The sequence below is a fragment of the Pollachius pollachius genome, assembly GCF_949987615.1.
Source record: "Pollachius pollachius genome assembly, chromosome: 7".
Classification (NCBI taxonomy): Eukaryota; Metazoa; Chordata; class Actinopteri; order Gadiformes; family Gadidae; genus Pollachius; species Pollachius pollachius.
In genome coordinates this window covers 1,025,370-1,037,869 of record NC_136940.1, presented here as the reverse complement: position 1 = coordinate 1,037,869, position 12,500 = coordinate 1,025,370, and the positions used below count along the sequence as shown (strand labels likewise).

The window sequence follows — 12,500 nt, the reverse complement described above, 5'->3', positions numbered from 1 at the left end:
TTTAAATGAATCCTTTTAGCTTAATGTGAGTATTCAGCCGACCTCCAGTCCATCCGGAGTGCTCCCATCTCTCCAGGTTCCCCGGTTCTAGCTGTTCTAGCTGTTCTAGAGGTTCTAGAGGTTCTAGTGGTTCTAGAGGTTCTAGTGGTTCTAGCAGTTCTAGAGGTTCTAGTGGTTCTAGAGGTTCTAGCTGTTCTAGAGGTTCTAGTGGTTCTAGAGGTTCTAGCTGTTCTACAGGTTCTAGTGGTTCTAGCTGTTCTAGATGTTCTAGAGGTTCTAGAGGTTCTAGTGGTTCTAGCTGTTCTAGAGGTTCTAGTGGTTCTAGCTGTTCTAGAGGTTCTGCGGTTCTAGCTGTTCTAGCGGTTCTCCGGTTCTAGCTGTTCTAGAGGTTCTCCGGTTCTAGCTGTTCTAGCTGTTCTGAGGTTCTGCGGTACCTACCCCAGCAGCAGCTCGGGGGAGCGGTACCAGCGCGTGGCCACGTACTCCGTGTAGTTGGCGTCGGTTCCCTCAGACAGGTTCCGGGCGAAGCCTGGAGAGGAGAAGAGGAGGAGAACCATGAGACCGGAGGGGGGAGGAGAACCGGGAGAGAGGAGGAGAACCATGAGACCAGCTAGTAAGCAGACTGGTCTTCATCAGGCGGTCAACAACAGACTCGTTCCAACGTGACGATGTTATGAATAAACAACCCCAGCACATTATTAATAATCGGGGGCGGTGTAACGACCGGACAGACCCCAGGTTCTGAGGAGGTGAGCGGGGAGCAGACTGGCCCCAGCTCCCCCTTCCCCCCTGCCTGTTCCGCGTCGGAGGAGGATCAGAGGAGGGATGGGGTTCCCACATGCAGAGGAGCGTAGAACCACGACAGATAGACACGACACACACTGCTTCACAGGCAGGTCTGGCCCTGATGGTACGGTCAGACCCACTGCCCCCCCCCCCCGCTTGTACCCTGAGGTTGGGGGGGGGGGGGTCAGACCCACGGCCCCCTGAGGGGGGGGTTGGTGGTCAGGGCGGAGGAGGAGGTGCTCACCAAAGTCACAGAGCTTGAGGACGTCTTCAGAGCTGATGAGGAGGTTCTCCGGTTTGATATCTGAGCGGGGGGGAGAGGGAGGGGGGAGAGGGAGGAGGAGGAGTGGTGGATAAGGAGAGGGATGGGAGGGAGGGGAGGGTGAGGAGAGGTAGATTAGAAAAGGTAAGGAGAGGGACAGGAAGATGGGTGAAGGGAGAGAGGAGGAGAGCATGAGGACGGAATGGAGAAGGAAGGTGGAGAGAGAGAGGAGAGGAGTCAGTCATTGTAAAACATGAGGGATCAACACCACACATTAACCACTCCTCTTCCCACGAGAAGGGACGATGGTAGCCGATGATGGAGAGGAGGAGAGAGTGTCCTCTGTTCTGGTTCCCCGTGTCGGGGTGTACAGTGATCCGTCTGCAGGCGTGATCTGGGTGTGGGCCAGCGTCTCTGCCAAGAGGAGCTCACACGGCCATCTGCCCGCCGCCGCCCTGCCAACAGAGCTCTGCACGGGGCCCACTCCCTCGCCCTACTATCGTAGCAGGAGATCTAGGGTGTTCCAGCACCGAATGCTAGAGCAGCAGGAGCTCAGGAGGTAGAGCGGGTCGGCTGGTAACCGGAAGGTCGGTAGTTGAGTGCCGAGGTGTCCCTGACGAGACGGTTGCCGTCGGTGGGTGAGTGTGAATGAGTGGGGGTGAGTCGCTTTGGATTAAAGCGACCGCAGAATCCCCTCAATGTAAATGAACCTCCAAGATTGACCTTGTTGTTCCTGGAGAGATCGATTGGTTCTGTGGGAGAACGAGACCTCCTGTCATAGAGGAGGAGGAGGTCAAAGAGGTGGAGCAGCTCATGGAGAAGGTGTAGGTCATGGAGGAGGAGGAGGTCAGAGAGGAGGTGCTGACTCCCGGTGCCTAACCAACGGGCGCACAGTTCAGCGTGAGGAGCTATTTCAGAGCGGGGGACGCTTTTAGCAGGGCGGCGTGACGTCTGCTGCAGACGAGGAGGAGAAGGTGAGAGTCGGGGGGAGGGAGGAGGACGCTGGCACCTCAGGCGGGGAGACGGCTCCCCCGACGCAGTTCTTCTTCTGCAGGGTCAGCAGGGGGCAGGATGCCCTCGTAGCGGACGTCCTGGACAGGCTATTTGTGGTGTCCACGGGGAGCCCTGTTAACATTATGGGATGTATAACGTCCAGGAAATGGCAGAGTAGGCTGCCTGTTCTTAAGACAACGTCAGCACTGCCAGTTCAGTCCGTACTCGACACAAGCATCTCCTGAAACACTCCTTTACTACACTCTGCTCCTCCTCCTCCTCCTCCCCTTCTACTCCCCCTCCAGCTCCTCCTCCACTACTCGCGCCCCAGTGCTCCTCCACTTCTACTCCCCCTTCGACTCCTCCTCCTCCACCTCTACTCCCCCTTCGACTCCTCCTCCTCCACTACTTGCGCCCCAGTCATACTCCATCATTCCTGCTCCTCCTGCTCCAACGGGCAAGGAGGGTGATGATGTCATGTGATGATGTCACGTGATGATGTCACGTGATGATGTCAGGTGATGATGTCACGTGATGATGTCAGGTGATGATGTCATGTGATGATGTCAGGTGATGATGTCACGTGATGATGTCTCGTGATGATGTCATGTGATGGTGTCACGTGATGTCAGGTGACGATGTCACGTGATGATGTCGTGATGATGTCACGTGATGACGTCACGTGATGACGTCACGTGATGATGGCATGTGATGTCACGTGATGAAGTCACGTGATGGCGTCGTTACCCCTGTGGACGATGTCGTTCTTGTGGCACCAGTGGATGGCCTTGATGAGCTGGTAGATGTAGCTCCGGACCTTCTCCGAGGGCACGCCGTTGGGCAGCTCCTCCAGCAGCTCAAGCATGTTCTGCAACAGCAGCCAACACAACGGGGTACGATGAAACTCAAAGCATACCATCTGAAGCCAGCCTACAAACATCCAACACAAATACTCCAATGGTCGCCTTCTCAAGGGTTCTACTTGTTAACAACGGTAGTCTAGCACGCTAGCCAAGTAATGCTAGCGTGTCGTTAGCGGTGTATAGCTGGTACCAGCGGCACAGAGAGTGAGACACATCGAGATGGAGCTAGCCAGAGAGGCTGAGAGAGTGATGGACAATGGACTACAAAGAGTGAGACAGACAGAAGGACACAATGCATGCTCTACCTTCAGGGCCAGTTTTACCTGGATCTGGCTAATGTTGGCTCGTATCTGCCCATCTTTGGTTAGCTTGTTTCATGTTTATCTAGTTTTGTTTCATGCTAGCTTCAGCTCGTTCCTGATATAACATTGTTTGCCTATTTACAGCACTTAATTTACGCACTTATTGTATGATATACGTACTGGCACTTAAAAACATTACTTAGCATTGTGTAGCATCTTATCCTAGCTATCTTTGTTGTATATGGGGATGGGTTAACCTAGTGATGGTTAGTGCTTGGCACCTGGTTCTATGACTATCCTTAGTGTACCAACAGAGATGTATTGTTGTGACTTTTTCTTTCTAATGTACTAGCTTTGTTGTGCACGTTGAATGAGTTAACCTACCAATTGTAAATGCTTAGAACTTGTTTCTATGAACATCTTTACTGTACCGGCAGCAATATATGGTTTCTTTCTTCTGACAAATGTACTTATTGTGAGTCGCTTTGTATAAAAGCGTCTGCTCAACGCCCTGAACGTGACTGTAATGTGAGTGTGGTGTGGGCCGTCAGGTGGTCGGCGGTGATGGACGCTCGGCGGTCGGGGCCGTGGACGTACCTTCTCCACGTACTCGAAGACGAGGTAGAGCTTCCCCCGCCGGCGGAAGGCCTCCTTCAGCTCCACGATGTTCTCCTGCTTCAGCGTGCGGAGCATCTTCAGCTCCCGCAGCGTGGTCTCCTTGACCTCCTCATTCTCTGGAGGAGGTGACAGAGGAGGAGGAGGAGGTCACGGAGGAGGAGGAGTTCATAGAGGAAGAGGAGGTGATAGAGGAGGAGAAGGTCATAGAGGAGGAGGAGGGGATCGAGGAGGAGGAGGAGGTCACGGAGGAGGAGGAGTTCATAGAGGAAGAGGAGGTGATAGAGGAAGAGGAGGTGATAGAGGAGGAGGAGGAGGTTACATCACACATCAGTTGATAGGTGAATTGGTTTATTGATGATGATGATGATGATGATGATGAGCTTACCTTCGCTGTCCTTGAACTTCTTGATTGCCACGATTTCATTGGTCTCCTGAATGTGAGAGAGAGACAGAGGGGGGCCAATCAGACACCGGTGATAGTGGTCAGGGGCTGTGCTTTGTTCAGTAAAGATCACTGCTAATGCTGCTAACCCTTTTGGCTATCAACGCTGCCACCATCACTGCTGTTTACCACACGGTGGACCTGAGTGGTTACGGTAACAACAAGCTCACTCACAGCGAAGAGACGTTTCCTACGGAGGATCTCTCAGAACTTGGGGAGAGGCAGCCATCGCTGGCCTGCTTCTCTAGCTGCCCTAGTTGGGCCCTGCGGCGCACAGCCCTGCCCTACATTCATCCATGCAGCAAGGGGCTAGCGTGGTGGATAGCATGAGGGTTAGCATGGTGGATAGCACGAGGGTTAGCATGGTGGATAGCACGAGGGAAAGCATGGTGGATAGCATGACGACTAGCATGGTGGACAGCATGCGGGCTAGTATAATGGCTAGCATGATAACTAGCATGATGGCTAGTATGATGGCTACCACAATGGCTTGCATAATGGTTACATCTTTGCAAGTAAATTTGCTAGCATGATGGCTGACATCACGGCTAACATCATTTGCCTTGCTGCTACACTCATTGCACCTCCCTATGACTCGCTCGTTGCGTCACGTTCTGACCACACGTTCTGCTGCGGAACCCAGCGCCTCTCTGCTGCGCAGGCGGTCTGCGTGACACGATATTTTAAGGAATTCCCTGGTGCGGAGTTGGCCCTGGGAAGCTGTGGGAGAAATCTCCGAGCTGAGTAGATGATTCACTGGGGCTGGTTACTGACGTACGGACCCCCACACCACATTGACTCTGTGGCGGGCCTCCCTAACTCGTCTGCTATCACACACAACAAGCACTGGGAGTACTAGCAGAGCAGCTCCTAAGGCTACCTCAGCTGGAAGCCTCGTACCGCCAAGAGCTAAGAGCAAGCAAAGGTGGATCATCAAAGTTACAACTCTGCTCTGTTTTGGCAGCGCAGTGGTGGAACGAGTTCCTTGCCAATCTTGGGTAGAATGGGTAGTCTACGTCTGAGGTCAGTCTAGGTCTGAGGGTAGTCTAGGTCTGAGGGTAGTCTACGTCTGAGGTCAGTCTAGGTCTGAGGGTAGTCTAGGTCTGAGGGTAGTCTACGTCTGAGGTCAGTCTAGGTCTGAGGGTAGTCTAGGTCTGAGGGTAGTCTAGGTCTGAGGGTAGTCTAGGTCTGACTGTAGTCTAGGTCTGACTGTAGTCTAGGTCTGAGGGTAGTCTAGGTCTGAGGGTAGTCTAGGTCTGAGGGTAGTCTAGGTCTGACTGTAGTCTAGGTCTGAGGGTAGTCTAGGTCTGAGGGTGGTCTAGGTCTGAGGGTAGTCTAGGTCTGAGGGTAGTCTAGGTCTGACTGTAGTCTAGGTCTGAGGGTAGTCTAGGTCTGAGGGTAGTCTAGGTCTGAGGGTAGTCTAGGTCTGACTGTAGTCTAGGTCTGAGGGTAGTCTAGGTCTGAGGGTAGTCTAGGTCTGACTGTAGTCTAGGTCTGAGGGTAGTCTAGGTCTGACTGTAGTCTAGGTCTGAGGGTAGTCTAGGTCTGACTGTAGTCTAGGTCTGAGGGTAGTCTAGGTCTGAGGGTAGTCTAGGTCTGAGGGTAGTCTAGGTCTGACTGTAGTCTAGGTCTGAGGGTAGTCTAGGTCTGACTGTAGTCTAGGTCTGACTGTAGTTTAGGTCTGAGGGTAGCCTAGGTCTGACTGTAGTCTAGGTCTGAGGGTAGTCTAGGTCTGAGGGTAGTCTACGCCAGAAGCGATGCCTTCAGGAATTCATTGTTTTGATGTCCTTGTCCTGATAGTACACATTATTATTATATGAATATCTGGACACCAGAAGCCTGCAGCTCTTGAAAACAACCTCTCCGTGAACCATTAGAGGAGACTCCGGAGCGTTCCGACTCCAGGATTAGGAAATTCCACATTCCACATTCCGCTCTCAGCCGGGCACCGGCAGCTCTCTGTCTGGAGGATCGTGTTGTTGGGTAAGACGGACTCATGGTAACACTGATGTTTGTAACTTAATCATGAGTAACAATAACCATGAGGGTCCTCAGAACCAGTTCAAACCAGTTCCTTGATTTGGAATCATTTGAAGACTCTGACGACTGATTTGGAGCCAGCCTATAAACATCCAAGACAAATACTCCAATGGCCGCCTTCTCTCGTGTTCTACTTATTCACACCGGTAGCCTTGCATGCTAGCCTAGTGATGCCAGCGTGTCGTTAGCGGTGTATACCTGGTACCATCAGCACAGAGAGTGAGACCTTTGAGAGACATTGAGATCAGAGATAGGCCGAGGGAGTGATGCATACTATGGAGACAGAGAGTGAGACAGACAGAAGGAGACAGAGACAGGCAGACTTAGACGGAGAGACAGACAGAGACAAACAGACAGTGAGTGAGAAAGAGACAGAGGCAGACAGGTAAACAGAGACAAAGAGACAGTGAGTGAGACAGAATGACAGAGAGACAGACAGAGATAAACAGAGACAAAGAGACAGTGAGTGAGACAGAATGACAGAGAGACAGACAGAGATAAACAGAGACAAAGAGACAGTGAGTGAGACAGAATGACAGAGAGGCAGACGGTGGAAGCGACAAGCTGTTGAGCCCAGTCTGTATGACAAGACTTTAGAAAGATCCAGAAATATCCTGGATATAGCAGGGGAGGAGAGGGAGGAGAGCATGGTGGTGGGAGGCAGGACTCCTCCCCCTTCCCCCCCTCCTCCTCCTCCCCCCCCTCCCCCTCCTCCTCCTGCTCCTCCTCCTGTCTGATCATCCGAGGCCGGTAGGAACTGGGTTGAAGGTGACCTGCTTACCACAGCCAGGTATTTACTGTCCCAGTTCTGCTCTGCTGCTGTTTAAAATACCCCCCCTCTCCAGGCCAGCTGGGACGCCCCACCGAGCGCTGGTCTCTAGAGGACCGGAGAGGTACTGCAGGCCAACGGTGTGACGCCACTGGCCTGGTCCCCAGAGGACCGGAGAGGTACTGCAGGCCGACAGAACAGGAGGGTTCAGTGACCTGGAGGCAGACTCTGTGACTCTCTCTCTATCAGGCTGGAACAACAAGGGGTCGCTCTCACTACCTTTACTGCACTTTACTAGGCTCTAGTGTGGCTCAGTACAGTCCCAAATGATCCAGTAAAGCCCAGTATAGTCCAGTTTAATTCAGTAAAGTCAAGCATAGTCCAGTTTAATGCAGTATAGTCCAGAATAGTCCAGTATAATCCAGCATAGTCCAGTATAGTTTAGTATAAACCAGTAGGAACAGACTCCAGCATCAACCGGTCTAATCCAGCAGGCCTACAGTTGATCTTCCTCCTCCATCATATCTCCATCTAGTGTTGGGGAAGAAGGATTCACCTCGTTGACTCGGACCACGCCCAGAGTTTAAGCAGGTTGAGGACCTCCAACTCTTTAGGAAACAAGTGGTCCATGTTTCCTGCTTCACTCATCCCTCATCCCGTGGTGATGGGGCCAGGACGTTTACAGCCTGATCCACAACCTTTATCAATCCCTTGTTTTCTGAACAATATAATCTATGGCCAAAAGAAAAGAGAGAAAGGAAACCATGCAGAATATCGACCCTGGTATATATCGGGTCGCCCGGCTCCGACGGGACGGAGTAGTCATTTATCACAGCGCTGCTGTTGTCCACTCAGTCTGGAAGATTTATTAATAACCTGCTTTCTTCTCCGCCCTTCGCTGACTTTTACAGCAGCGAGGGTCTGAGAGCTTCATAGCTGTAGGAGGTAAACACCGGAGTCTACTTCAGCTCTGGGTCCGAACCCCCGCTCTCTGTACTGTCTAACCCCTACCTGCTCCTTAATGACATGTCTCTGTACTGTCTAACCCCTACCTGCTCCTTAATGACCTGTCTCTGTACTGTCTAACCCCTACCTGCTCCTTAATGACCTGTCTCTGTACTGTCTAACCCCTACCTGCTCCTTAATGACCTGTCTCTGTACTGTCTAACCCCTACCTGCCTGCTCCTTAATGACCTGTCTCTGTACTGTCTAACCCCTACCTGCTCCTTAATGACCTGTCTCTGGACTGTCTCACCCCTACCTGCTCCTTAATGACCTGTCTGTACTGTCTAACCCCTACCTGCTCCTTAAAGAGTAATAACATTGATAGAAAACAAAGAGACAACTATTGAAGGTGAACAGGAAGAGATGTGTAGGACACTTCTCTTAAACAAGATAAACTCATCAATGTGACAGCTACCTAATTATAACATCGAAATTCCCTGTTTTCTGGTTATGAAAGTCTGTGCTAATAAAAGTGATGTAGAACAGTAGCATTCAAACTGGGAACAATGGAGTTGTCATTCAGGCTGAATGAATGATTAGGAAAACACAGCAGTGCAGCTCTGAAGTGGCTTACTGTAACCACGCGCTGTAGAAAGGCTTTGTTACGCTGTAAAGGACAGATAATTCATGGATTTATTCATTCATTTCAGACAAAAGATACAAAAACAGGAAACACTTCATTGGTCCAGGAAGGAAGTGAGTTTCCATATTTAAATAGGGGTCAATCAGATACTGGGGTGACTAAAGGTTCCGCCATTGAACGCCCTCCTTTCCCCAGCCCGGGCTGCAGTGCTCGAGAGTAGCCCTAGCGGTACGCATACCCCATTTAAAGGCCGTCACATTCTGAACGCTATCTTCAATGAGGGCACACATGAAGAGGTGTGAGGTGATCACTTCAGCAAACTATGAAACCAGAGCAGAGGACGTGTGTTTGCGGACCGCCCCCCTCGTCACACTAACACTCTAGCTCTGATAACATACCTGAAGCCCTTGTGTGTTTTAGATGTTTCACATGGCCGGTTCCACCGTTCTCTGCTGAACAAACAATCCTCGGCCCTGCCACTCAACCCAGGGCCGAGCGGCGGGGAGAGGGAATGTCCTCGACTGATAACGATCGACTCTGCACCCAGTTTGACCGCAGAGCCGGCCAACGCAGCAGTACTGAACATAGAGGACTCCATCAGGCTGTAGTTTACATCACACAGCGGTACTGAACATAGAGGACTCCATCAGGCTGTAGTTTAACCTAGAACCTTAGCATTGGAACCTAACCTACAAAGCTAGCTCTTGAACCTTACTGTGCGTTCACACCAAAAACAGAGTTGCTCAATACCTCGGGCAAGTAGCACGAGTAGAAAATGTGGGCTTTTAGGCTCAAGCCCTAGTCTATATCCCTAGCGAAGCACCCTATCCCTAGAACCCTAGCCCAGAACAATAGCCCTAGATACCTAGCCTTAGAACCCTAACCCTAGCCAAAACACCTAACCTAGAACCCAAGCCCTAAAAGCGTAAATCTAGGCCTGTATCCTAGAACCGGCGGGAACCCAATCCAGGTCTGTGGCTCCAGACTGTGCCAGCATGCTGACCTACTTACTAAAGCTTTGTCTCTCTCAAGCAGAATGTAGGCTCCTGCAGACACCCAGTAAGACACTCTCACGGCACGGCAAGACGCTGTGTTGTGTAGTTCAACTCTGCAGTTTAACCGTGACAGGACAGGGTCAAACACTGTCATGCAGACACTCAGTAAGACACTGACTGCACGGCAAGACGCTGTGTTGTGCAGTTGAACTCTGACAGGACAGGGTCAACCCCTCCCAGAGTTCCCAGTCTCCATCAGCCATGCTGACCACAATGTCCCTCACAGTCAGAGAACGAAGAAAACAGAGAACAGAGAATGCAGAACAGAGCGTCTCGTGCCGTTGGTTTTTATTTAGCGTTTCATTTGGAGGAGCTAATTGTGGCTCTGGCGTCGTCAGAGTGTCATCTCTCTGCTAATTGCTGGATGCGCGGCGGCGGCGTGAAGCATAACATTAGCGTCTCCTGCTAGCGGTTGGCTAGTCACAACCTCCATGCCTCTCCCTGTGTTGTGACCCGGGCTGCACTGAGAGCCGGGGATTATGGCTCTGAGATGACGCCTGCATGACAGACCTAGAGACCTACAATAGAGACCTAGAGTAGAGACCTACAATAGAGACCTACAGCAGGGACCTACAGTAGAGACCTACAGTAGAGACCTACAGTAGAGAACTACAGTAAAGACCTACAGTAGAGACCTACAGTAGAGACCTACAATAGAGACCTAAAGTAGAGACCTACAGTAGAGACCTAGAGTAGAGACCTACAGTAGAGACCTACAGTAGAGACCTACAGTAGAGACCTACAGCAGGGACCTAGAGTAGAGACCTAAAGTAGAGACCTACAGTAGAGACCTAGATTAGACACCTACAGTAGAGACCTACAGTGGAGACCTACAGCAGGGACCTACAGTAGAGACCTACAGTATAGACCTACAGTAGACCAGATGAGAGGACGCCTATAACAGGGAGCAGTTGACCCTTGTAGAGACCAGTAGAGGCCAGTAGATTAGAGACCAGTATAGGCCAGTAGAGACCAGTAGAGGCCAGTAGATTGGAGACCACTAGAGGCCAGTAGATTAGACACCAGTAGATTAGAGACAGTAGAGACCAGTAGAGGCCAGTAAATTAGAGACCAGTAGATTAGAGACCAGTAGATTAGAGACGAGTAGAGACTAGTAGAGACCAGTAGGGACCAGTAGATTAGAGACCAGTAGGGGCCAGTAGAGGCCAGTAGATTAGAGACCAGTAGAGACTAGTAGAGACCACTAGCGACCAGTAGATTAGAGACCAGTAGGAACCAGTAGATAAGAGACCAGTAGAGACCAGTAGGGACCAGTAGAGGCCAGTAAGTGAGATATCAACAGCAGAGACTATCAGAGAGACAGACCACCATGAGATTAGTAGATTGGGGACAGGTGGTTATGTGTAGTGATAGATAGTGAACAGGTGTGATACACGGTGAATGTTTAGTGAAAATAGATACGTAGAGCAGTGATAGACAGTGTAGAGTGGTGATAGATAGACAGGTATAGAGTACTGGAAGAATGGTTTATTCTAGAAGGTCAGGACTATTTTCATCTTCAAGTGCATATGTGACGTGTGTGTGTGTGTGTGTGTGTGTGTGTGTGTGTGTGTGTGTGTGTGTGTGTGTGTGTGTGTGTGTGTGTGTGTGTGTGTGTGTGTGTGTGTGTATGGTGGGCAGGGTGATTAGAGGTCTTTTTGCTGCCAACCGCCCTTTGTTTAAAACTACACAGCTGCCTCTTCCTCCCACCTCTGTGTGTGTGTCTGCGTGTGTGTGTGTGTTTGTGCCACTATGTTTTTGAGTGTGTGTATGTGTGTGTGTGTGTGTGTGTGTGTGTATGTGTGTTTGTGTGTTGGCGCTTGCGTATGTTTGAGCGTGTGCCACTATGTTTTTGAGTGTGTGTATGTGTGTGTGTGTGTGTGTGTGTGTGTGTATGTGTGTTTGTGTGTTGGCGCTTGCTATGTTTGAGCGTATGCCACTATGTTTTTGAGTGTGTGTATGTGTGTGTGAGTGTGTGTGTGTGTGTGTGTGTGTGTGGGTGTGTCTCTATCATTCGGTTCATTCTCAGACTCTATTCTGGCCCTCGGCGGGTTAATTAACATCCTCTAAATGTGCTATTAACTAGTTTAATGAACACGTTGCAACCACATCCCAGTGACATGTATAAATAACACTCCATCCACCGAGCGATCCACACGCACATCACCAGGGCACGCACACACACAAATGAAGGATAGATATATATATAGGGGGGGGGGGTCGGCTTAGCGGGTTGCTAGTTTGAACCCCTGCACCTAGCGGTTAAGGCGCGGCGTCCTTGAGCAAGGCACCTCGCTCTGACTGCTCCTGAGCCGGCTGTCGCCCTGCGTGGCCAACTCCCCCGTCGGTGTGTCAATGTGTGCATGAGTGTGAGTCGCTCTGGATAAAAGAGTCTGCTAAATGCCCTCAATGCAATGTATATATATCCTCTATTTATATATATATATATATATATATATATAAATTCCTGTGGGATCGTTAGGGTTGGTGGGAAATGTTTGACTCCCAGCTTAAAGGTTAGGGGTTCGATCCCAAAAAGGCCACAGCCTACCTGTAGACCTCCTGTAGGAGCTAGATGACCCCTCCCCCCCCCCCCCAGCTGACGGAGAGCACAGCAGCGAGGAACAGGAATATGAAACATAACTGAAGACACGTACCTTGTGTCTGCACTTCAGGACCACCCCATAGGCTCCTGGAACACACAACACCAGGCGTTGGACTCATTAAAGGTACAGACTCATGCCCTGTACAGGTACACACACTGGTGTACGTATTCTCTAGA

At 50.8% G+C, this 12,500-nt stretch overlaps 1 protein-coding gene across 1 annotated transcript in view; it reads right to left on the bottom strand.

Annotated features, from left to right (window-relative positions):
* Positions 1-12,500, bottom strand: part of LOC307077655 (cyclin-dependent kinase-like 5) — a gene marked incomplete at its 5' end in the record, with an annotated part of 24,439 nt that overhangs the window by 10,789 nt on the left and 1,150 nt on the right. The window contains 6 exons of the mRNA XM_079739086.1: positions 439-529; positions 1,031-1,090; positions 2,789-2,909; positions 3,804-3,940; positions 4,210-4,255; positions 12,376-12,410. Coding sequence (XP_079595212.1) covers positions 439-529; positions 1,031-1,090; positions 2,789-2,909; positions 3,804-3,940; positions 4,210-4,255; positions 12,376-12,410 — 490 coding nt within the window. The remainder of the gene's footprint in view (positions 1-438; positions 530-1,030; positions 1,091-2,788; positions 2,910-3,803; positions 3,941-4,209; positions 4,256-12,375; positions 12,411-12,500) is intronic.